Source organism: Rhinolophus sinicus, linkage group LG06, assembly GCF_036562045.2.
Source record: "Rhinolophus sinicus isolate RSC01 linkage group LG06, ASM3656204v1, whole genome shotgun sequence".
Classification (NCBI taxonomy): domain Eukaryota; kingdom Metazoa; phylum Chordata; class Mammalia; order Chiroptera; family Rhinolophidae; genus Rhinolophus; species Rhinolophus sinicus.
Window position 1 is genome coordinate 116568695 of NC_133756.1, and position 27060 is coordinate 116595754.

The 27060-nt window shown below is 39.0% G+C and overlaps 1 protein-coding gene across 1 annotated transcript; it reads left to right on the forward strand.

The window, feature by feature from the left end:
• The first annotated feature begins 1680 nt into the window (after positions 1–1680).
• On the forward strand, positions 1681–23049 carry CLNS1A (chloride nucleotide-sensitive channel 1A). Its single transcript, XM_019726397.2, has 7 exons — positions 1681–1897; positions 8152–8288; positions 12593–12697; positions 13343–13450; positions 14544–14717; positions 18320–18410; positions 22278–23049. The coding sequence occupies exons 1-6, from the start codon at positions 1773–1775 to the stop codon at positions 18385–18387; spliced, it is 717 nt and encodes a 238-aa protein (XP_019581956.1). The 5' UTR covers positions 1681–1772; the 3' UTR covers positions 18388–18410; positions 22278–23049.
• Positions 23050–27060: the final 4011 nt, after the last annotated feature.

Here is a 27060-nt window from a genome sequence, read left to right on the forward strand (position 1 = left end):
ACAGCTGCCATCTTGCCTAGCACAGAGCAGAATTCCAGGTCCCCAGGGGTTGAGCATAAACCACACTGTTTGCCCAAACAACGCAGGCACACTGAGCCACTCTTACTAGTTAGGGTGGTGGAAAACCTCTGGAAATCAAAGTTCCCAGGCAGCAGTGAAGGGCCACCCTTACCAGCAGGCCTTTCAAAGGATAAGCATTCTCAGACCTACCATAACTCTTTTCTGCACAATCCATTCCCTTGGCCCTTGGCCTTACACCAAAATTGTCATCAGTAAGACAACACAGCAGGGTGAGAGCAATCTGTCATAGTGACCAGTTGTCCTCTTCAGCTATACAGATTCTAGCCAAATTTCTCCCTGTATTATTTGGGGGATTCTGTTTTGGAGCAAAGCATTAGCTATTTTATTAAATAGCCAACCCCATATAGATGTCCCACAGGAAACCTCAAATTAGCCATTTCCCATGTTCGATTTGTTACCTGCTTTGAAAGCCTACTCCTCCCCCTGAATTTTCCATCTTGGAGAAACAAGTCAGCATCCACTCAATCACTTAGGCTGGGAATTTAGGAATAATTCTTGACTTCTCTGTTCTTCATCCATCCTGATCTTTTCTTTCACCCAATCTATCTCCCGATTCGGAAGATTTTACCTTTGGAATAGCTCTAGGTCCGTTTCCAGTCTTACTGCCACTCTCTCACCTATACTATAGCAACAACTTCCTCCTCCTCTCACTACCCACAAACCAATGCCAATTGAAATATCTAACACGCCTCTAACTACCCAGAGGATAGAAATAAAACTGCTCCACACGTCCCGTCCTCCCGTCACAACAGTCCTACAGCACAGGTATGGCCGTACTGATGGTCCAGGCAGGGAAAGTGACGCCTAGCGATTCCGCTAGGTCCCTCGAGGCTAAAAGCTCTTGCTTTTGAATTTCACGCCTCAGGCCTGTCATTTGTAAAACTGGATCAATAATAGCCACTTTCTCAAACGGTTGTCATAAAGAGGAAATGACTAATATGCGTGAAGTGCTTAGAAGAGGGCCGTGAACAGGACACTCCGTTACCTTAGTGATAATGATCACTTGAAAGTTTTTATTGCTGTTATTACGTTGCTGTTAAGTGCCTAAAGAAGAACTACAGCACACGCTCCAAAGCTGATGGATGAACTCTCCCTTCAACGCCCCATCTCCTTACAGACGTAGCCAGCTCTTCACCAGAGTTAATTACCTCTGGGTTCTTTTGCCCGCGGATACGTGGCTCGTGCACTAGGGCGGTGTCAGGGTCTAGACTGAGGTCTGGGGCGTGGCTGTTAGTTGAGATGTGCACAGGCCGGGATGAGGCGGGCGCAAGTGATACTGTAACAGCTGTAAACTCAGGAGTCCTCTGACCTCTGTTTAGATCAGTGAGGTCTCAGGCCTCCGTTTCCCTTTTTGTAGGAAATGGAATTTATTACTCCTTGTGCCTCCTCGCTCACAGGACGTGCAGTGACGACCCTAAGGTAGGATGTGGGGGAGACCGCTCCCTTACAGAAGTGGGGAGCCTCAGAAATGGCGAGGGAAAGTGGGAGAGTCACGTGACAGCCAGCCCTCTCAGGCATCCGAGAGCTAGCCCTAGAACGTCTCGTCTCTATGGTGGATGGCCTTCAAATTCCGGTGCAGACTAAGTTGTTCTTCCGGGGTCATTGCCACCGCTTCCGGGGTGGGACGCGGCGAGCTGGGCTTGCTGTGCTTCAGCTGCCTCCTGGCCTGTGTCTCCGTGCCCACTGCTGCAATGAGCTTCCTCAAAAGTTTCCCGCCACCGGGGTCGGCTGAGGGGCTCCGGCAGCAGCAGCCAGACACCGAAGCTGTACTGAACGGGAAGGGCCTCGGCACCGGCACCCTTTACATCGCTGAGAGGTAGGGTCCCTGTTCCCGAGTGCTGCTCCTGCGCGCCGCCTGCTGCGACCTCGGGTGGCGGGGAGCTGGAGCGCGTGCTCTCAGTCGCCTCGGCGATACCTGTGCTGGGAGGTGGGCTCGATTGTTCTCGTGCCCTGTCCTCCTGAGCCGTCCTTACTCCCTTCTTCAGGCGGTGTTCTCTCATTGATTATGCTTTGTACTCACCTGTTTACAGGAGGTCTGGTGCGTGCATTGTTCTTGACTCAAAGTCTCGTCCTAAGGTGTTGAGTTTCTAGACCCTGAGAGTCATCGAGTGCCCGCTTGTTTTTTCCGGTTTATGGGCGCGGGAGATGTTGCCCTGGGTAGGACACGTAGGTTTAGAGCAGATTATGGAGGGTTGTGCAAGTTTAGTTAAGGATTGTAGATTGTCTTCTGGAGGTGCGGGTGGCGAGAAGAGCACCCGCAACCCCTCTCAGTTCCCATTTCTGACTCCCGTTTCCATTCTTAGAAGGAATTGCCATTTTATTTGGCTATTTGGAGCACTTTGTACTTGCACAATCGGATACACATGTCTGAAATATTATGGTTGTAGTATTGAGGTTTCATTCATCACCAAGCCAGCGTGACACGTTGAATCCTCATTGTCCTTCAAATCACTCTGACTTTTCTTTCTGCTGCATCACTTTGGGTTACAGGCAGAAAATTCTCAGCGTGTAAGAGCTCATGTGATTACATTGGACCTACACAGATAATCCAGGATAATCTCACTATTTGTCAACTGATGAATAGCTTTATAATTATGACATCCATAAAGTTCCTTTGGCACATAACATACAATATTCACAGTCTTGACACCACAGGATGAAGGTTATAGGGGCCAAAATTCTGCCTACCACAGAGGACACATATACACACACACACCCCATCCCACAAAAAAACCCTTCATTTAGAGGGAAATCTAGATACTGAGCCAAGTTTAGGCTTTTGGCTAGTCACAGAGATAGGAAATACTGGATGGGAAGAAAAGCAAGTTTGGAGGGAGGTGCAGATAATTAGTTTAGTCTGGACATGTGGGGATTAGTTGGACATATGTGTATTTGTGAGAGGGGTATTAAAGATAGAGATTTGGAAATCATTAATATAAGTGTTAGCATATACTCATGGGAATCAATTAGATACCCAAAAGAGATGAGGGCAAAGGATAGAACTTTGGGGACACATCTACATTAAGAGGTAGGTTGGGAAAAGGGAGGAACAGTCAAGTAAAATTTGAAAAGCATCTGTTGTGTATTGACGAGGAGATCTTTGTTGATCTTGAGAGAGCAATTTCTTTTAAGTGGTGGGAAGTGGAGTACAGAGATTCCTAGCCCCTACACAATCCCTTTTTTTTTCCTGTGGCTTCTCTGTCTATTGGCTCTTCTTTCTATACTATAACCCCTTTGAGGGGAGGTCCTATACTTGCTTTTTCATTTTGAAAATTTTCAAACCTAAAGAAAAGTTGCAAGTGTTGTTCATTAATACCCATAGACCCTTCACAAAGACTGAGAAGTTGTTAACATTTTGCCGTGTTTCTCTCTCTTTTGAGCTATTTGAGAGTTGCAAATATGTTACTTTACCTGTAAGTATTTTAGTATATATCTCCTAAGAACAAGGGCATCCTCTTGTATAACCATAATACAGTTATCACATTCAGGAAATACAAACTCCTAAGTTCTAATCTGTTGAAAATGTTTTTATTTCAACCTTTTACTAACAGATCTCTTACCTTGCTTTAAGAAAATATTTTTAAGTATACATACAAAAAAGAGTGTACATTATATATCTGTGGTTTAAAGAATTATAATTAAACCAACACCTGTATGTGCACCATCCAGGTTAAGAACAGGATATTTAAAAAAAAATCAAAACAGGATATTACCAGCACCTCGGGCACCTGTGTTCATCCCTCTTCACTCATTGCCTCACCTCCTTGGTCTCTTTCCCTTTTTGTTCTTTCCTACCTAGCATTTCCAAGTCTTGATAGAATCAAGCTTTCAAACTGGGAAGGCTTCCTAGAGGAGGTGACAAATGAAGATTGACAGCCAGGTGAATGCGGAGGGGAAAAGGGAACTGTTTTAATTAGAAGAAACATGATGCTGAGAGGCCAAGAGTGAGAAACAACGTTGTGCCAGGATATATGTGTGTGCGTTTATATTTATATGTATATATAGATATATGCCAGGGTGCCAGAAAAATGTATACAAGTGGACACTTTGGTCAACGTTGCTCAAGCCGTAGTTCACCGTCATCAGAAATGTCTGGACGCTTATGGTAACTACTTTGAGCACCTCTTGTAATTGGCAGAAGTCAAATGTGACTTGTATTCATTTTTTGTTATTGGTATGTATTGAGTATTACAGTTTTAATACAGTTTTCTTAAAATGTGTATACATTTCTTGGCACCCTCTGTATATGTAAAAAACATATACACACAGTACATACGGTCTAGCAATTCTTCATCTGAGGACGTGAGTGAGAAAGATTGGAGAAATAATAAAGCTGAGAAGAAAAGAGCCATGTTCGTGAGCTTGGCTTGTTTTAGGCTTTGGGGAAACTATTTTAGTATTTTAGGCAGAGAGACAAGGTCTCATTTGGTTTTAGGTAGATCGTTTCTCAGATGTATATTGAATGATTTAGAATTCTCAGGCTTAGGAAGTTGACTTTTTATCCAAATAAGGAAGGGAACAGAGGCTTGAATTATTCAAAAGATATCATTTTGTTTAAAATAAAATAGATAATTAGCTCGTTCCAATTGGCACGGAGCCATGGGCATCTCTCTGGACAACTGGCACAAGCACCGCAAGAGCAGGGGCAAGAGAAAGCTCTTCCACAAGAAGCGAAAATCAGAGTGGGGCTGCCCCGCCGCCAGCACTAAGATTAGCCCCTGCCTGTCCGAGTGCAGGGAGATGAGTACTGTGCCTTGAGGCTGGACGTGGGGAACTTCTCCTGGGTCTCTAAGAGTTGTACGCACTGCACAAGGATTTGTGTTTCTACAGTGCATCCAACAATGCAACCAAGACTCTAGTAAAGGACGACGTCGTGCTCGTTGACAGCACAGCCTACCGCTGGTGGTATGAGTCCCACTGTGCACGGCCCTTGGCCGCAAGAAGGCTGCCATGCTGACTCCTGACGGGGAAGAGATGTTAAACAAAAACCGATCAAAGAACATTGAGAAGAAATAGTGGAAAGGAAGAAGAATGCCCAAACCAGCAGTCTTCTAGAAGAGCAGTCCCAGCAGGGCACGCTTCTTGCATGTATCGCTTCAGGACCAGGCCCGTGTGGCCGAGCAGATGGCTGTGCAAGAGGGCAAGGAGCTGGAGTTCTGATGAGGAAGATCAAGGCCCAGAAGGCAGATAAATCCTCCTCCCTCCTAGCTTAGTCCATGTAATGAAAGTGTTTTATGTTAAAAAAAAACACACACACACAAAAAAATTAAAAATAGGTAATTTAAACTTACAAGTAATGCTTTTTATGTCTTATTCTAAAATTAAAACCAAATAATTAAACCAACCTAAATTCAAAACCTCTCTTACCTGCCTGTCCAGTTGTTCATCCCACGGGTAATTAGCAGAACATTCCTCTGCATGTTGAGTGGCTTTCGAAGTCTTGTTTTTCCCTTTTGTGACTCATGCTTTCTTTGCGACTTCGTATATAGTTATTTGATTTTTTTTGTTTGAAGGGTATTTTCCTTCTAGAATATACGGAAAGAGAATAAATAAAAATCAGAACTGAATGATCAAAGTGTTGCTTTTAGTGGAACTTAATTGCGTTGTATAGAGTGTATAATCCCTGTCCATTTATAAGATTATGAGAGTTCCATAGGAAATGTGCTGAGGCAGCACTTGTGTCCTGCCGGCAGTGAGGAACTACAAGCAATTATGTGCTTTTTAAAGTAAAGGCCATACTTTGGTAGGCACTGAGTCTGTGTTTATGTTTTAGTTTCCCCACCTCCTAACTGCGTCATTAAAAAAAGTTTTCTGGGTCTGGATATTTGAAATTTTGGACACCCAAAGTTGGAATACTCCTTTCTGAATTGTGGTAATGCCAGGGGATTTTTGAGGTGAGAAAAAAGAATTTATTTGCTTAAAATAATAATAGTTTTAGTAAGGGACTGGCAATCCTATGATACATGAGCACTATTTTCATCTCTACATTAAGATAAAAACAGTGGACAGGAATGGCACATACAGCATGTACAGTTTAGTGACCAATAAAATATTTCCTTGGGATGAATCTTTCTGAAAAGTCATTTCTGGAACGTATACCACTTGAAGCTCCTTAAGATCTATCAATTTTAAGCCTCCCAGGTTGTTGGTTTTTTTTAATTAAAGTATATTGGGGTGACAGTTGTTAGTAAAGTTACATAGATTTCAGGTGTACGATTCTGTAATACATCATCTATAAATCCCATTGTGTGTTCACCACCCAGAGTCAGTTCTCCTTCCATCACCATATAGTTGATCCCCTTTACCCTCATCTACCACCCCCGTCCCCCCAGGTTTTCTTTTTTAAATAAGCATGTTCAATGAAAATCTTTACAAGTATATATTTTCTTGCTTTTGCTTTTTTTAAGTGTACAATCCATTACATTTTAGTGTATTTACAGAGTTGTACAATTTTCACCACAATCTAATTCTGCCTTTGTTTTTGATGAGTGCGGGACACACATTACACACTTGTGCTGTTAGACATTGATTTCCTTTAAGGGGACTGAAGTGTTAAGTTCATCCTCCCCTTACATTGAATAGGAATGAGCTGACCACTGCACTGTCATTGTTTCTGCCCAAGGGAGTCCTAGCTTCTCCTATTTTACTTATTTTTGCTTGGTTAAAATAAACAATAAATAGACAATCCATGTGAAAAAAGAAATCAGACAACCAGGCTTGTTAAAATTGTATAGACAATAGAATGATATGGGGACCAGATTGTATTAACTTGTTTTTTAAATAACAGCTATATAGAGTTGTACAACCATCACCACAATCAATTTTAGAATATTTTCATCACCCCCCCAAAAAATCAGCACTGATTAGCAATCACTCTCTATTTCCTTCCAGCCCTATGCAACCAGTATATTGCGTTAAGTTTTATTACATTAACATTTTTTTGTTGTTTCTTAATTACATTTTTGCTACTTTTTTTCCTCTGCTAAGTGGTGCAGTTCCAGATGGGTGAAGTATTTATTAACCAAAAAACCGTGTTTCCCCGAAAATAAGACCTAGCCGGACAATCAGCTCTCCTGCGTCTTTTGGAGCAAAAATTAATATAAGACCCGGTTTTGTATTGTATTGTATTGTATTGTATTGTATTGTATTGTATTGTATTGTATTATATTATATTATATTATATTATACCCGGTCTTGTATTAATTTTTGCTCCAAAAGACGCATGAGAGCTGATTGTCCGGCTAGGTCTTATTTTCAGGGAAACATGGAATTAGCCAGCCCTTACTCAGAATTCAACATACTCATACTGATTTTGGTGATGTGTTTCCTTTGTTACACCAATAAAATATTTGTATTTGAGTACTTCTGAGGGAAAACTAGACCTTGCTTATTTACCTGTGGTTTTCTCTTAAAGTTGCAGACTAAATGAAAGTGTTCATAAAGTTTTTCAGTGTGATAATTATTTTCTGACTAGCGGTAAGTGTGATTGCAGCCATTTCGTGTGTATGTCATGCAGTGTAGGATTAGTAGAGCAGTCAGTGATTCCCAGGTATTTATTGCATACTTACCTGCTGACCACGATGCTAGTGGTTGGGAAGAATGTTAAGTAAAGAACATGGTAGGTTCTCCTGTCAAGTAGCCCACATTCTGTCACAGAGCTCAGTGCTAAATGATGTATTACTGAGCACAAGTGCAAGCTAGAAAAAAAAAGAAGTCATTCTGGACTGGGGTGATTGGAGGCGAGATTCAAGGAGGACCAGATGAAGAGGATTTGCAAAAGCAAAGAAGGGGCCTGGACATTCCAAATAAGACCAAGTATAAAAGACATAGAAACACACGCGTGAATAAGAATTACTGCATTTCAAATCTATTTGAACTTTTAGCCAGAGGAAAAGAGCCATAACAATTCAATTCCTGCTGCTGAATTTTCGTATTTTAGGAATATTTCTAAACAGTAAGCTTGAAATTATTCACATGCATAAAAGTGTCCAGACTGAAGCTTTTAAAATTTTAGGATATTAAATTAGGATTTAATTTCTTGAAATAATCTACTTAAAATATGTTTTTCAGCCGCCTGTCTTGGTTAGATGGCTCTGGATTAGGATTCTCACTGGAATACCCCACCATTAGTTTGCATGCGGTGTCCAGGGACCTAAATGCATACCCACGAGAGCATTTGTATGTTATGGTGAATGCCAAATTTGAAGGTATGTATGGTCATTTCATCTTGAGCTGCCTTTTTTTTTTTTTTTTAAGTAGCATCTTTTTTTCACTGGGGAATATTGGGGAAGAGTGTGTCTTTCCAGGACCCATCCGCTCCAAGTCAGGTTGTTGTTTTCACTCTAGTTGTGGAGGGCGCAGCTAGCTCACTGGCCCATGTGGGAATCAAACCGGCGACCTTGGTGTTATGAGCACCGCGCTCTAACCACTGAGCAAACCAGCCGCCCTTTTGGTAGCATCTTATATTTTAAAAAGCAATCTTTGATCATAATGTAATATTCAGCTATTGACTTACTTTGGATAATAGTTTATTAAGCAAAATTTCAGCACCATAAAATAATTTGGAAACTGCCTGTTGTTTTCTATATCTTTGTACTTAGAACTATTCAGTTATTATGGATTTATATTTCCAATCTTTTTTCTCTTTGAGTTTAACTATTTTCTTTCTCTTTTTAAAGGAATTGATATTTGGCACCCTTGAAGCTTGGATCAGTATACTTTGTGCTTCCAAGAGTTTAGGATACAACCTGTTTTGTTTTGTTCTCTTCTCAGTGAGGGATGACGTTGCTCTCCCCCTACATTTGGCAATAACATTTTGATTGTTGTGACTGGAGCGGGGAGGAGCCCTCCTGGCATCTAGTGGTTAAGAGGCCAGGGAGGCTGCCAAACATCCTACAAAGCACAGCACAGCCTCCCACGGCAAAGAATTATCCAGTCAAATGTCAGTAGTGCTGGGGGTGGGAAACACTAGGATACAAGATTCCCAGGTTTTGCTGTTGGAGATAACTATAAAGATTCATAACAACCTAGTGAAGTTAATGAAAGATGGAGTAAGAAATAGAAAAAATCCAGTTTTTAGGCTGTTGACTGGGTTGAAAGGATTCCAAATGAAAAACAAGTTAGGCATAAAATAAAAACTTGTGTTTGATTTTTGTAAGTGTAACTAAATAAACAATTGATACTCTGTATTTTGTTAGTTTAGTATGTTCATCTTTTGTGGAAATACAGAACTTGGGGGTTGAAAAGACATTGATTATACTTTTAGTAAACTTTTGCTTTTAAAATAATGGGTTACTTTTCTTTGAAATAGTTTATAAGAGACAGTCCCATAGGTTTGCCTGTTGAGCTATTGCACATTAAAATTTGGGATTTTAATGTGATTTCAGATAAAAGATGACCATTTATATTCAGTGTGACACTAATTCGTCATTTTTAGGGCTTTTGACAAGCCCTGCCTCATTAACTGGTAATGATTCAGTTATCTGAAAATAATTTTGTTATAAGATTTCAAACTTTTGCCATTGGAAAGGTTCCAAGGATAGATAAAAATCTAGTGAAGTTTGAAAGAGATGGTAAGGAAAAGTAAAAGCCGTTGACCTTGGGTTATAGTAAGACTTTCAAATGAGGAGGTAACTTTCTGTTTAGTAAATACAACTATGATTTCATAACCAAGAGTATTATAGTTCATGTTCAGTGTAAAGCATCATTCATTCACAGAAATGCAAAATTTTAGACGTACCCTTGTCTGTCAGTTCCAAATGCTGATGTGAAATGCCCATAAATAGTGTAGAGTAGTGGCACTGGGCAAAGGTCTGTGTCAGAAAATAAGGTTAGAGAGGTAGAGTTTGAATAAAGCCAGCTGAATAGAAGAGCACACTGAATAAGGAGATTGTCATTAACTTGGTGGGCAAGTCATTTTCATCTCTGCACCTCAGTTTCATCCAGAAAAATTATGGGATTGTAATAGTCTTTAGTTCTTAAACCTGGCTGTACTTCAGAAACACCTGGGCTCTTGTTAAAAATGCAAATACTGGGAGTCCCAGACTACCGTGTTTCCCTGAAAACAAGACTTAGCCGGACAATCAACTCTAATGTGTCTTTTGAAGCAAAAATTAATATAAGTCCTGGTCTTATTTTACTATAATATAAGACCCGGTCTTACATAATATAGTATAAGACCGGGTCTTATATTAATTTTTGCTCTAAAAGATGCATTAGAGCTGATTGCCCAGTTATGTCTTATTTTCGGAGAAACACGGTAGGAAATAAGGATTTAGTGGGTTTGGAGTAGGTGTTTTTAAATTGAAATGAATGGGATGATGATTAACCCTTTCTTACTAAAATAAGTAGGAATTTTGTATCTTACTAGAAAGTAGAATCCTCCGGATTATATTTGTTTCAATAGTTTTCCAGTTCTGTTTGTCTGGAACCCCTCTTCTCATAAGTTACACCTGCTTGGATCCTGTTTTCCCAGCCTTTGTTCATTTCATCCTGATTCTCCAAGCTTCAGATTTTTTTTTCTCTTTGCTTACCTCCATAAACCTCATTAAATCGAACCATCAGCTTATTGTTCTAGAGTGGGAGGGACTTTTTCCTTTGAGTCCATCTAGATTCTCAATTGCTGTTATACGAGCGTGTATTATTTTTATAATTTAAAAAGTGATGTTCACAGGTGGTCGGTTAGCTCAGTTGGTTACAGCGTGGTGCTAGGTAATAGCAGCAAGGTTGGATTGTTGGTTCGATTCCCGCATGGGCCACTGTGAGCTGCACCCTCCTTTGGGGGAAAAAAAAAAAAAGTGATGTTCTGTTACAGAATAATAATTACAGTATGATACCGTTGTGGTTTTTAAAATACATTGAAAAAGTTTGTTAGTACCATAATATATTCAACTATTTAGAATTATCCAATGTTTTGTATTATTTTACTTGTTTACATAAAGAAGACATGTATGTTGTATTTAACAATGTAATAACAAACAGGACAGGGAAAGTCCTATTAAGTCTGTTATATAAAACTGTTAATGGTGACTATTTAAAACATTTTCCCTTTTAGCTTATCTGTATTTTTTCATTATTCTACAGTAAGCTTGTATGACTTTTAAAAATAAAAGTTAAAAAAAATTTAGTCGATATCCCCCTATAATTGATTCCTGTGAGTAGTATTGTTACATTAAAGGTAATAAAACATTTTTAAAATCTTAACATATATTGTCAAATTGCTTTCCACAAAGTTTATATCAGTTTACACTTTGAATAGTAGTATATAAATATACCGTTCTACCTTATCTTCATCTGCATGGAAAATTAGCATTTTTTTGTGTGGTCACTTTATGCTGAACAAAATTGAGTTTATATTTGTAAGATTATTAGTTTTGAACATGTTTTAAAGTTTTTGGGGTCTATTTAAGTATTTTGTTGACCTTTCTTTCATTATGAAATCAAACATTGAGAAGTGCAGAGAGTAATAAAAACTTTCTGTTATTCAATATCCAGCATAAATTGTAACATTTTCCATAATTAGTCTGTTAAAGAAATAAAAGTACATCAGTACTGTTAATCCTTTTTGTACCCCTTCTCATTTCATTCCCTACTCTTTGTCTTTGGAGTTAAACATTATCCTAAAGATGGCGTGTGTCCTTTTGTTTATGCTTTTGGATTTTTACTGAATATGTATATACCCATAAGCAATGTAATAGTTTTATTTTGTGTTTAAAGTTCTAATGTAAGTGGTATTATATATACTCTGCAACTACCTTTTTCATTCAATTATACTTTTAATCTATGTATTTTGATACATATAAATCACATTTGTTCATTTTTCACTGCTGTCTGTCTATAAAACATAATATGACCAGATTACAGTACATCTATCTTTTTTTTTTATCATTTATTTTTTTATACTTTCACTAGTACATATAGTACTTCCATAAACATTTATGTACAAACTCTTTGTGTACCTAATATGTACTTAGAGGAGGAATTGCTGGGTAGTAGGATATACTCATCTCCAGAGTGGTTGTAGCAGTTTCCACTTCTACCAGCAGCATATGTGTGTCCTCTTTATTGAACGTTTGTATTTTTGTCTTGCAGACTTTGTTAATTTATCTCTTGGGTCAGTTAACTTTTATGGGCCTTGGTTTCTCATCTGTAAATTGTCGGCGATGAATAACATTAGTGGTTTACAAACTGCTGCTCTACCATTTGTTTCAAGGTGAAAGGCAAAAGAAGCAGATGACTTGGAACTATACTTATTAGAGGCCTGACTTTGGATTCCCCACCCCCACCATGACCCCGAGGGACGTTGGAATCCCTAGGGCTCAGTGCAGACAGTGTGACTAGACCAGAGAGACTCTCTAGAGCCTTTTTTAGCTCTAAAATCACCACCTCCTTATAATTTGAAGTAAAAATTGAATTGTAGTATTTAGCTATATCAGTGAGCATCCTTTATAACATCCTTTTAGGCTTCTTTTTTCAAAACAGCGTGATGAAAAAATTATTTTTCCCTTTCTAGAAGAATCAAAAGAATCTGTTGCTGATGAAGAAGAGGAAGACAGTGATGATGATGATGTTGAACCTATTGCTGAATTTAGATTTGTGCCTAGTGATAAATCAGCATGTGAGTGTGCTATGGAATTGATTCTTTTCCCTTCATGGACCAAGTATTCCCCCCTTCCCACACATACGCTCGTCCCGTTACCCTCAGCATCTCCATTCTGCTGCTTTTTCTTCAGTTTGGCATCTGTAATACTGAGGACCAGAGACCTATAAATATCAACGATCGTAACTGTAGTGAGAGTGTAGTGGACACTGTGTTACTTGGTATGTTCTGTGAATGGAGGAATCTGATTATTTTTATTGACTTGATGCCGTTGACTGAATCTCACCAGTTAGAGGGTACAGGAGCCGTGACAGTTCCAGAATGGAAGATGCAGGATAACTAGTAAGAGCCCATCAGCCATGAGGGACTTTACTCTGATAATAGCAGTCTGACCAGGACTCCCTGACTCGCTCAGAAAATGCAACCAGGAGTGAGGTGATCTCAGTAATATCTTAAAATGAACTATTTTGTGACTTATCCATTGCCAATAAGTACTTTTCAAGATTGAGTCTCCTTGGAATTTGGCAGGTTTTGTGAATATTGGGACCCTAATATACCTCTTGTTGACCCATTACATTTATTTGCACTATGGTTGTTTAGTTACTTTTTTTTTGCACATTGGCCAGAAAGAAATACTAATTACAATTTAATTTATTTGTTCAGTGGAGGCAATGTTTACTGCAATGTGTGAATGCCAGGCTTTGCATCCCGACCCTGACGATGAAGATTCAGATGATTACGATGGAGAAGAATACGATGTGGAAGCACATGGTCAGTGAAAAGGATTTTTTAAAGTGTTTTTTTGTGTGTGTGCCTTATTCTAAGCATTTGTTTGTTACTAAGGGGATGGTATTATAGTTCTTTGTGTCCCTCTGAAGTAGCCATATAGTATGATTATTAATAAAAGTGAGTGGTACAATTCATATCTAAGCCAAACTGGAAACATTTATGGGCTTTCCAAGCTTGAGGGTGAAAAATAGAGATGATTGGGGTGGGGAAATGTGTAGAGATAAATGGAAGGAAAGATAATGGTAGGTAGGACAGTGGGTAGTCAGAAGAGTCTTTTTAAGTTGATGCAGCTGCTCTCAGAGAACAAGTCTCCTTCCATCACCTGTATCATGTACGTCTTTATTGAACATAGTCCTTCAAACAGCTCACTGCCAAAGTCCTTTCTTTTTCCCAGTGCCGTACTTCATTTACCTGAGAGTATTTCTGCTGGCTTCCCCAGACCAGAACGCAGTCACTAGCCGGGTAGAGTCTTGAGGTGCCTGCCGTTCTCTTTCCTTTATCCCCGTGGTCTCGGGTACCCCAACCAGTCTGGCTATCCGGAGCCCTTTCCGCCATATGTACTCGCTTCCTGGCCTGACGCAAACTCATTTCTGGTGTTCTCCCTTGTATATCTAAAAACATTCGTCTTCACTGAGATTTTTGGATGATTCTGATTTAATGTTTTTTGCTCCAGAATTTCTGATTTTTAAAAAAGGAACATGTATTTTAATCAGCAACAAACCTTCAGAACAAATTAATACCAAATGAATTTGCACTAACCTGTAAAATTCCCACCTTGTGATAATATAAGACTCCCTGATTTCCTTCTAGTCCCTGGACATTTGATTCGTTGGGAATTGTTTACTGGCTCATTATCTCTTTGAATCCCTTCTCATCCTAGAGGGTAGGGATGTTTTCTTTGTAGCTGTGTCTCCAGCAGATGGCCTGTGTATGTGGGTTAAATGAATGTTGAAAAGTATTTTCTTGTTGAAAAGTATTTCCTGGAAGCCTTTTCATTGTATCTTATCTTCAGTAATTGCATTATTGCTTATCCCCAATTGTTTTCTAAGAGCTTAAAAGCTTTTTATTTGTTTAGAACAAGGGCAGGGGGACATTCCTACATTTTACACCTATGAAGAAGGATTATCCCATTTAACAGCAGAAGGCCAGGCCACATTGGAGAGATTAGAAGGAATGCTTTCTCAGTCTGTGAGCAGCCAGTATAACATGGCTGGAGTCCGGACAGAAGACTCAGTAAGAGATTATGAAGGTGAGTATCCTTCTTTCTCTTCAGTGTGAATGGTCAGATGGTCACTTAGGCAACAAAGGAAGTTGTGGAGAGACATATAGAGGTTCTTTTGGAAATTCTAGCAGAGAAATCTCAAAATTCTATAGTGTAGGAAGCAAACGTAGAATTACATAGAATTGAAATTCTCATGTAAATTTTTGTTAATTTGCTTTCCTAGCTAAAAAAATAGTCTGTGTTCAGTCACACATTTTTTTAAATGGACATTTTTTAAATGGGCACAGGCAAAGAAGAAATGAAAAATCAAGTATCATTCTAATTGAGAAACATCTATTTTCTGTTGCATATTTTCCAGTCTTTTTGTTTGTTTGCTTATGTGTATATATGTGTGTGTGCACACATTGATACTGCTATTTTTATTTTTAAAATGAATTCCTATATGATTATATGCAAAACTAGGATAGTCAATTGATGAAGTCAGTGCTAGGTAGCATTCAAGAAACATGGATTCTCTTTTTGTGACAAACATCTGAACCTTAAACAAGTGGCTTTAAATGTTTATGTTTTAGTTGTCTCATATTTGTAAGCTTCTTTGGAAATATTTTCCTTGTTAGACTGGTTCCCTTTTCTAAGTATCCTACGTCAGTTAGATTCTTGTGGTACTGTTGATTCATCCTTTTCCATTTATTCCCTTACCCAGTCCAGTACTGAGTTCCATGGATTTTTCCTTTAAATAATTCGTAGGTCCCCTTGCTGTTACTACTCCTGTCCTCTAAACCTAGCCCCTTTTCTTCTCACACTTGATTTACAGTAGTACATTTTTTGCCTCAGTGATCCCTTTCTCCAGCTCACTGTGCCATTTTAATCTTCTGAGAACCCTATGTGTCACCCCTATGGAAGGATGTCTCCTCAGTGGTTGCTTGATATTCACCATATAAAGTTCAAACTCTTCACTCTGACTCTGAAGAGAAAACCCTATCTTTGCCCCAAATGTCTCCAGTCTTATTCCTGCTGCCCTCAATAAGACATGTACGTAGTGCTGTATGTGCCAGCCCTTCATGTAAGCACAGTACACATACTGACTCATTTAATCTAAGAACCCTCTATGGTAGATGCTGTTATGATCCCCATATGAGAGATGAAGAAACTAAGACCCACAAAGGTCACATAATGTGCTTCATGTCAAATAGCTAATAAGTGGTAAGAGATTAAATAAATAGGCTAATATGTAAAAATAATATACCAAGCACTGTTACAAGCACTTCTTGCATGTTACATCTATTTAATATATGTTAATATTTTATGTTGTTACAGACTTTTACCACTTCTAATTTTTAGTGACGCAGAATATTCGTAAAGAAGCTTGCCATCGTTTTTCTTTTAACAGTACATTTAAGTTTCTCTCATGATGCTGTGATCAACATCTCCATGCACAGAGCATGTTGACCTGGGGGTCCGGAAGTTCTGGGATATTTTAATTAGGAAAAGTTTGGGCTTTGGGTCACACAATTATTCCTATGTCTCCTCTCCATTTTAAGCCTAGCACAGGCTTTAGGGTGAAATGGCTCAGATGATTTCTAGTGCTCTACAAAACTCTCAGCTGAAAGAATTCAAGATGTTACTTGTTTTCTTAGTGATTGATTGGAAAGTGCCCTTGACAATTGAAAAGCGTTTCATCACTGAAGGATTTCTTTTTTTTTAATTTGTAAAATTTCTTATTTAATGCTTTGTAGCAAACGATTTAAAGTCTCAAACACTTTGCTAAAGTGAGTTTTTTGGACTTTTCCTCATTTGCATATTCAGAGTTGCCTATATATAAAACTTCTTCAGCCTATACCATTTCCCATCTTCTAAAGTACTTTTTGTCATTTATTTACTTTGTTAGTTTGACCTGTGCATTTTCTTTTTTTAAATTTGATTTAAATAAAAATTGTGTATATTTAAGGTATGAAACATGATGTTTTGATATACATTATATAGTGAAATGATGACAATAGTCGAGCTAATTAAATTCCTTCCCTCACATACTCCCTTTTGTGTGTGTGTGTGTGGTAAGAACACCTGAGATCTGTCTTAGTAAATTTCAATCTTTTTGCCATTTAAACGCACACTGTCTACTAGTGGCATTTCAGTGTTTCATGTGCTTATTTATGTAACGAGATGTTTATTGAACTAGTGTGCTAGTGTACAGCAGTACTCATGAGAGACGTGGTTACTGGCTTCGTATCAATGGCATTCTAATGGAGAGAAAAATAAATTAACTTGTTAGGCAGTTACAGTACATTGTGGTACAGAGATACAGGGGAAGCTTGAGAAGCTGTGGAAGGAGAGACAGGGCTCTTCACCCAGCCTGGGCAGTCAGGGAGAGACTCAGCCTTCATGGAGTAAGTGACATCTAAGCCAAGATCTGAAAGATGAATAAAAGTGATCTGGGTGAAAGGGGTTTGCATACAGTGTGGGAAGAGAGGCAGGTAAAGGGGTCAGCCATGTGTAAAGGTTCAAGAGACCACTCAGCTTTGGGAACTGAAAGTTGTTCATTAAGTCTGGAACTCTGAGTGTGAGGAGTGGTTACAGCAGCAGATAAAGGTGGGTTGTGAACGACTGTATTTTAAAGGAACTTGAAAGCTGTGTTATGTTAAAGAATCGCAACTTTATGTTTAGGTCAGTGGGAAGCCATTGAAAAATTTTAATTTGATTAGTGTTTCAGAAGATGACTGGCTGTGATATGGAATATTAATTGCAAAGGGAAATACTGGAGAAAAGGAGAGAAACCCTGTTGCGTAACTTAAATTTTAAATTAGATGAGAGATCGTGACCTAAATTCGGTAGTGGCAGTGAATGTCAAATGACTTAACAGATTTGGGAGATATTTAAGAGATAGAAGCAATAGAAATTAGAGACTTGGTGAAGGTTTCTGGATTGGGCAGGTAAGAGGTATCCTTTAGCAAGACTGGAAAGAGAAGCATTTTCTATGTGGAAAGATGATGAGTAAATTTTGTATGTGTTGCATTTGCATGTCCTACTGGAGGTCCAGGCGGTGGGCTGGCCAGGGGCTGGAGGCAGAAGCCAGTTTGTGGTTGGCTGGAGAATTGAAGGGTGAATGGGAAGTGAAGACGTGGAGAAAGCAGCTGTAGACAGCTCTTTCCAGAGGGCTTTTCTTGTACAATGCCTCCCCCTATTTAAATGAGATGAGATAAACAGGAAAAGCAGGAACCTCGGTCTACTTATTTTGTCTTTTCTCCTGAACTATGTCATAAAGTTTTGTGAGGATAGGGTATTGATTCCTTAAAAAAAAAGTTGCACAGAAATTCATGGCATAGGTCTGGGAGGAGTAAACAATTGATGCTTGCTGCGTTTGAAAGTTCCTACCTAGTGTTCTTTTAGTGTTGAGGTTGAGAATTTACAAAGTAAACGTTAAATGTAGACACTAATTTTAACTTGGCCTACATTTACAGGTGCCTTATTTTCTTTCTCAATTTGTTCCTTGATACTTGAATTTTCAAGAGATAGAAATAGCAACTCTTAACCACCAGAGGGCACTAGCTCCCTTCTGTTGAAAATGTAAGCTGCCTGCCTGTCTGAAGTGCTCTGTAGACTATTGCTCAGTGGTTCAATTTTTCCTTCAGATGGGATGGAGGTGGATGCGACACCAACGGTTGCTGGGCAGTTTGAGGATGCAGATGTGGATCACTGAAAATGATTGTGTGCTGCTTTGGAGTAAGTCGTTTATTTTTTCCCTTGTCATCAAGCATGAAAATCACCTCCTATAATTATTTTCGTAATTCAGGAGCCCTCTATAAAATGAGCAGTTTGAAAAAAATGTCAGTTATTTATTTCTGAAATTATTGAAAATTATGTGGTGTTTTTTTTTTTCCTCTAAGAAATCGAGGTCTGCAAACATGGTGATGTACAGGTTAATTAACATTTACTGAGCACTTACCACACACCAGGCACTGACAGTACATGGAGAATGAGATGCCCCCGTCCTCAGTGAACCGGGGAGAATGACATCAGCCCCTTTATTCAGAAGCGGAGCTCTCCCTGGCTGGCGCAGGTGGGAGCAGCAAGACTGAGCTCATGTCCTCGTCTGCTCTTGCGTCACCTCTTCCCACTTGTGACGTCCAAAACCTTAACACGTTCATTAAAAAACACAAAGCAGAGATTTGCTACAACTCACTACTGTTTAAATTTGGGAGGAATTAGAAATAATTCCAAACTGAGTTTAAGCCTTTAATCATAATCTGGTATCGGTTTCCCTCCTGAAAATAAGGGTGGACCCAGGTCCTGGGCACTTAGTGTTCAAGGCTGGTTTGCCAAACCGTAGCAAGTCCAGGCACAGTTGTCCAAAGGCTGGCATTCCCCAAGTGCTTTATATGTCCTTTTCTTGACTGATGTAAGCGCTCACTGTCAGTTTTCTTTCCTCGACTTTCGTGGGCTTTGCCTGCAGTTTGTCCCTGGCTGTTTGCTCCATGTTACTCTGAGAAATAAATTGTCCTTTGCCAGCTTGAGTAGCTCAACTGTATGTTCGATAATAACTAAAGGTCATGTAACTAGTTCATATCATACAGAGCTAAGACTAGTAATCCTAGGAGCCATTATTTATAAGATGTAAAATTGCTAGCCCTCTTTCTCTTCTATAATGCCCTGCTACCGCTTACCTCATAGCAGTTTCTTGAATACTAGCTGTCTTCCAGTCTTTGAGATGCTATGTATACCCAGGTCCTTTATTGAAGCAGATAGCAATAGCATGGCAAGATTCATATATTTTGCCTGACTCTTCTACCACTGTCAGACATCCAGTTAGGTTGTAAGATCCTTTGTTATTCTAAGTTCCATTTACCTTCTAAATTATTGCCATTATGAATATAACATTGTTTTTTTTTGTTTGCTTAAAGATTTTATTGGGGAAGGGGAACAGGACTTTATTGGGGAACAGTGTACTTCCAGGCTTTTTTCCAAGTCAAGTTGTTGTCCTTTCAGTCTTAGTTGTGGAGGACATAGTTCTCCTCCAGGTCCAGTTGCCATTGTTAGTTGCAGGGAGCACAGCCCACCATCCCTTGCGGGAGTCGAACCGGCAACCTTGTGGTTGAGAGGACGCACTCCAACCAACTGAGCCATCCGGGAGCTCAGCGGCAGCTCAGCTCAAGGTGCCGTGTTCAATCTTAGTTGCAGGGGGCGCTGCCCACCATCCCTGCGGGACTCGAGGAATTGAACTGGCAACCTTGTGGTTGAGAGCCCACTGGGGGAATCAAACCGGCAGTCTTCAGAATTAGGAGCATGGAGCTCTAACTGCCTGAGCCACCAGGCTGGCCCCAAAACCACACTCTTTTGATGATTGTACTTTGTAGTAAGTCTCAAAAGCAGGTAGTGTGAGTCCTTCAAGTTTGTTCTTTTTCAAAGTTGTTTTTCAGCTGTTCTAAGTCCTCTTTTTCCATGTAAATTTTTAAATCAGCCTGTCAATTTCTAATCCAAAAAATGGCCTGCTGGGATTTTGCACCCCACAAATTCAGATATGTCATAATTTCATTAAAGCTCAATTCAAAATATTTTATAATTTACATTTTTATTTCTTCTTTGACTCATAGGTTAATTGAAATTGCATTTCATAATTTCAAAACATATAACAATTCCCAATTTATTTATTACTTTTTAGCTTAATGTCACAATGGTCAGAGTACATACTCTGTGTTATTTCAATCTTTACAGTTTGTTAACTTGCTTTATGCCTTTCGTGTAGCAAATTTTGTAGACGTTCCATTTGTGTGGCAAAGGGGAGGGAGCTGTGGAAGCAGGACGGGCTGTGGTGGTGGTCGCCGCCATTGCTCTGCGCCACTATAACATTGTTTTAATACTAACCATGAATTGTGATAATGGATCTCTGCTTTGGCCTGACGTACTGCCTGTGGAACTATCAGAAATAATCTTTTTTAGAGTTTTGTGACTTACATCTTTCTTTAAATACTTAATTTTAATTTCCACAACATTTACTTCTGTCATTGGTAGCCATATAGTCTAAAATCACCAATGTCTCCTCTGCAGTCAGCTAAAAGATTATTAGGTTGGTGCAAAAGTAATTGCAGCTTTTGCAATTATTTTTAACCTTTTAAACAGCAATTACATTTGCACCAACCTAGTATTTGTTTATATTGCTGGAGTTCTGTTAACTTTAATTTTCAGATCTGACAGTTCCAGATGCTAATACTTAACTATCGTATGTCACGGGAAATCTTTTGGTACAAACTTAAGTCTTCTTTTATTTCTCACATTTTATTTATCATGTTCTTTATAGCATGTTGGTTTTTATCAGTTCATTGATGCTTGTTTAGTCTCTCTTTTTTTTTTTTTTTTTTTTTTTAAGATTTTATTGGGGAAGGGGAACAGGACTTTATTGGGGAACAGTGTGTACTTCCAGGCCTTTTTTTCCAAGTCAAGTTGTTGTCCTTTCAATCTCAGTTGTGGAGGGTGCCGTTCAGCTTCAAGTTGTTGTTCTTTCAGTCTTAGTTGTGGAGGGCACAGCTCAGCTCCAGGTCCAGTTGCCCTTGCTAGTTGCAGGGGGCACAGCCCACCATCCCTTGCGGAGTCAGACCAGCAACCTTGTGGTTGAGAGCCCGCGCTCCAACCAACTGAGCCATCCGGGAGGCAGCTCAGCTCAAGGAGCCATGTCCAATCTTAGTTGCAGGGGGCAGAGCCAACCATCCCTTGTGGGACTCGAGGAGTTAAACTGGCAACCTTGTGGTTGAGAGCCCACTGGCCCATGCGGGAATCGAACAGGCAGCCTTCGGAGTTAGGAGCATGGAGCTCTAACCACCTGAGCCACCGGGCCGGCCCCTGTTTAGTATCTTTTATTGAAACTGGAAAACAGATTTTTTTTGATCTTCTGGCTTTCACACATTTTTTCTTTAAAAATAGACTATTCAGAGAACACTAACCACTCCATTAATAAGGATTATGAGAAACTCATTTTGTCAGTCACTAAAGATTGCACAAAATGGGATGTTACTGAAGTTCCCTGGCGATAATTCCAAGATTCTTTGTAATGTAATTTTCTGGTGAAATAACCATAAGATAGCTACAGACTTTCTAATGAGCTAATGATTTGTTTTCTATTCATTTTATGCTACAGCTGGAATGGACAGATATTTTATTCATAAAGTTTATGCAAATTCTTCATCTGGATAATTGACCTGAATTCCAAACAGTGTCTGTAATGTGTATAAAATTTTAATCATTTGAAATTGTATTTGCCTTCAAGGACTGAAGAAGGAATAATTAGAGTATTTATGTAACGATTAAAAATTTCAAGATAACAGAACTAGGTAGGACCTCTCAACGCATGAGGTGGCCTGAAGGGACAGGCACATGAGTGGTGGAATCACAGCTTTGCCGCTTCCCAGCTCTGTGTCCTTGGACAAGGCATATAACTTCTCTAATCCTTAGTTTCCTCATCTGAAAAATGGAATGATCACTACCGGTCAGGATTATTGCAAAGACTGACATATAATATATCTAAGTCCCCTGGAACTCTTGACTAGGCATGAAATAAATAATTGATACTATAAACACTGTAAACTTTTTGTTTTTCAGATTCTGCTCATAACTGTAGGAGAGAACTTGGTGCCTTTTCCTCTGTGGATGGGTGTTGATGAAAGTATTTTTCCTTCTCCAAAACTTACCTGAACCAGTTCTTTCTTGAGATAGACTATACGGAGACAAAACGTTGTCATCAGCAGAAGAAACTATGACCTTTATTAACAAAGGTGAATTAACTTAACCAAGAGGGTATTTGTAGTTTATCATTTACTCCCAAACTTCCTGTGTCTAGGTACCCTCTGAGTAGGCCTGTCATTCCTGCCTTCAGTGTTTGCACCTTCCATAACCTAGCAGGGCTATATGGTGAAAATACACAGGTACATGGAGGTTTAGGTCGACTGGATGGGACAGGCTGAATCTAAGCGCTACCCCTTTCGGGCCTCAGGATACCCTCTTCTTTTAACAAGAGAGACAGAGAGATCTGAGAGAAATCTTGGCCTCTGCTCTTTGTCCACCGGGGTAAGGATCTCTTTACTCATTTGGGACCCAGATTAATTAATTCAGGCATCTCTAGGGATCCTCTTCGGAAACATCCCAGCCACACATACTACCACTAACACAAGTGCTTCTGACTAGCTACTGCTCCTTTCTCCATGTTCCACCAGTTTGTTTTGTTATAATCTCTTAGGTTATCCTGTAATTTCCTGCCTCTTAGGTCAGTTTCTGTAATAGAACAAGTGAAATTGGGATGAAGTCCTCAAAGTACTTCACATGGTAATTGTTTTGTCTTTATAATAGCTTAACAAATAAATCTAGGTTTTCTATATTATTGTACTCTCATTCTTGACTAAAACCATTAATGAGAAATGTTTTTTAAAAAAAATGCTGGCAAAAAATGAAAATCTTGTTGGTCTTATTTTTGTTTGACTTCTGTTGATAAACATGAACATTAAATGAGTAAGAAAATATGTAGTTAGAGCTTCTGGCAGAGATTTAATACATTTCAAGGGATTTCTGTTTCTTCTACTTGGATCAGGAATAATTTCTTATAATAACTTACCAACTCAATTTTCAGTTTGTATTTATAGATTTATTCTTGAACTTTCAATACCATTATATGACCTTAAAAATAAGAATAGGGAAGCTATTCAGAATCACTTGGCTAATTAACTTTAGTTTGTCACCATTAAGCTTAGTGTTCTTTTCAGCACTTTTACTTGGTTTCCCTCATCCTGCATGGTAGACAGAAAAGAAACCATTTAATTTTTTTTTTTTCTGACCAGACTCTCAGAAATACTGAATTTGTTACAACAGGTAAGTAAAAGGGCCACTTGGAATGGAAACTGAAATTTACTGAGACCTTCTTTGTACCAGCCAGTGTCCTGGGTTATTTACAGACATTGTGCATTTAATATTCTTAACTACACATGAGCTATAGATGCTTTTATTATCCCACCTTAGAGATGAAGAAACTGAGTTACAGAAAGAGGTAAAGTAATGCTTATCATAGAGATAGTGAGCTGTGATTTTTAAGTCTATGTTGTAACACACTACACAGCCGTGCCATCTACCAGCAGTTGTAAAGAAGCACATTCTCTTTTTACTGCAGGGTTTACGATGTTAACATTTCAAAGGGACAGCACAGGAAGTTCCCAAATTTCTCTCAGATCTCACCAATCTCAGTAACACTCATTCCATCTTAGACATTCATCCATTCCAGTTATCTGTCAGAGTATTCTCATGGGCTAATCTTAGAAATTCTATTTGAGTTCATCTTTAAAGACATGCTTACAGACTTGTAATCATGACTTTCAGTGACATATAAGGTGCTCTGGTAACATACCACCAAAATGTCCAGGAGATTCTGTGCACCGTGTTCCCTGTAGCACCGCTGTGGTCAGCCTGGTGTCGTGGCTGATGCACTCAACTAGGGTGCAGGAGGCCAAGCGTCTACTCTTGGCTTGGCAACCTCTCGGCCTACTTCCCTATCTGTAAAATGAGGGGCCAGGGCTAAATGGCTTTCAAAGATTCAGCTAACGTTCTGTCATACTAGTCAGTTGTACCCAGAGCTATGAGAAAATAGGAGAAGGTGGGGAAAAAAAGATTTAGGTCAGACTTTTAAAAAATGAAATTCATAATGATCTGTAATGATCAGTAAGGTAACATTTATGATTCTATTTGATTTTAATTTTAGGGTTGCTAGAATGGTTTTGCTTCTTGTTTCTTAATATAGAGGAAATTTAAAGAAAAGGCATAGACATTTCCCACCCATAGAGTGAGCCATCTAAAGTAGACCTACAGGCGATGGTTAGCGGTCATCTGTACTAGATTCTGTTGTTTTAAAAATGTATTCATTAAAGTATGATTCCAGTGGTTTTCCTCCTCCCTCGGATCAGTTTGTCAGATATTCATGCTTTTCAAATAAGCTTCTTTAAATCTTTGTAGATTATGTATTTTGAAATCTTATTAGAATCATTGCCAGTATTAATAAGAGAAATTATGCACAGATGATCGTAACATATAATCCTTTACTTTTAGAAAAAGACAAGTGTGGTTGCTTATTGTTCAGAGAGATATTTAGATAGAATTTGCTTTATCTGCAGGATTTCAGATAGTAACGTGATATAGCTAATTCTTACGCAAATCCCATTTTAAAAGTATTTCTGGAGTAGGTCAATCTATATCTGGTACCTGTCTTCTGTGGCTAATATATAGTAGTTGAATTCTAAGCAAATCCCTTATGAGGATTCTAATAGAATTATTGCCATCTCTGGACAGAGAAGCTGGAACAAACATTTTTGCTAGCATCTCACTCTGTCTACTCATATATACATAAATAAAATCAATCTTTAATGGGGACTTCGTAAAGTCAGGTGAGAGATCTGAAAACTTTTTGGGAGAGCAGTGGACCTAGTTTTGTTCACTGTTTTTTAACAGTTCTTTTGGTTTATTTTAAACATAATTTTAAGAAGATAAAATAGAGATATATAACCTGGGAATAAGAAGGCTAAATAAAAGTATATACAGGCTAATTCTTAGGATTTTTGTTTTTATTATTTTGAAGATTATGAATCACTAATACACTTTGAACAACAGTGCATAGAAAATGACTCAATAAATGTTAATTATTACCAGTAGTAATTCTTTTTATAACAAATAAGAAGCTACAAATATAATATTAACTCACCTCTTAGAATAGATCTGAGAAGCCTGAAATTTAAAAATCCAGTGGGCAGTTAAAATAGATGTGATGGAATCTGCATTTTTCTTGTAGGACCTTCAGGGCTTCAAGTCTCTAGAGACTTCCTGCCGTACAAACAGGTTCTATATACTTGAGCATCTAGTTTCTACACATGCAACAGGTTAGAAAAAGAGAAAGGAGTGGTTGCCTCTGGCGTCAATAGCAGCAGTAAACAGCTGACAGTTATGAAGAAAAGCAAGTATATACTCATATTACCCCAAAATTCAGCAGTCTAAGCCTTTATAGTGTATGGTACAAATATGAGGATAGTGCAGCAATTTATGTTCAGAAAAGTATGACCAAAATTATTGGCCCAAATTCTGGTTGAAAATAAATGCAAATCTGGCTAATTTAAGCAGAAAAAAATGTATCACTAGGCTCTCTGGTAGCTCACAAAATGGACAGGAAAGCTAAAATAAACCAGGCTCATAAACAGGAGCTAGGAGTGGGTTTGAATAAGATGTTATGATTCCTCTGTTGCTATTAGACTGATTTCTTAATTGTCCCCGTGTCTTTGAGTCCCCACAAAGTCCTGGTTGGCACTGTCGTCTTGCCAGGGACAGAAGACGAGTATCTGGCCCCATCAGTTTCTGTAGTGGGAGAGCAGTGCCCCTGCCCAGGTTCTCGTTGGGGGATTACCCCACACAGGGAGGATGCTTGGATGCTGGCTTGCAAAATATTGATAGCTGTGTGCTGTAACCCCAAATCTTAAAAAAGAACTTGAATAAACGGGGATTATATAGAATAACAGTTAAGGAAGGTTTTTATAAAAACTGCATGACACACTGTCAAAATTAAAAATGTACATATTTGACCTAGAAAGTCCACTTTAAAGGAATTTATCCTATAGATACATTTGCACATTAGGAAAAGCTATTTATGCAAGGATGTTAATTGCCATTTTAATTGTAAAAGCAAAAGACTGAAAACAACCTCTAAATTGGGCATGGGTCAGCTATTCACAGCACATCTGTACAATGGAAAACTATCCGTTGAAAAGAATTACGTAGTCCTCATATACTGCCACTGAATAAGTTCCAAGATACATTCAAGGGAAAAAAATCAAGATGCAAAGGTATTTATATAGAAGAAAAGGGACTGGAAGTTACAGAGGGGATTATATGTATCAAGTACTTATGAATAAAAAAATTACGTGGAAGAGTGTAAGAAAGTGGTAATAGTTTCTGGGAGATGGGTAGGAGGGAGACTTCTCCCATCCATGGGTTGAATTGTTTCCCCCAAAAAGATGTTGAAGTCCTAACCCCAAGCACCTCAGAATGTGACCTTATTTGGAAATAAGGTCTTTACAGAGGTAGTCATGTTCAAATCATTAGGATGGGCCCTAATCTAAAACGCCTGGAGAATTTGGGCACAGGCAGATATGAGCAGAGGGAAGGCCATGTGTAGATGAAGGGTTGTAGTCATGGATCTATAAGCCTGAGGCTGCCAAAACCTGGGAAGGAGGCCTGGGACAGCTAGTACCTTCAGAGGGAGCATGGCCTGCTGGCACCTTCTCTTGGACTCACTGCTGGCCTCTGGAACTGAGGCAATACTAATTGCTGTTGTTGTAAACCACTCAGTTTGTGGTACTTGGTT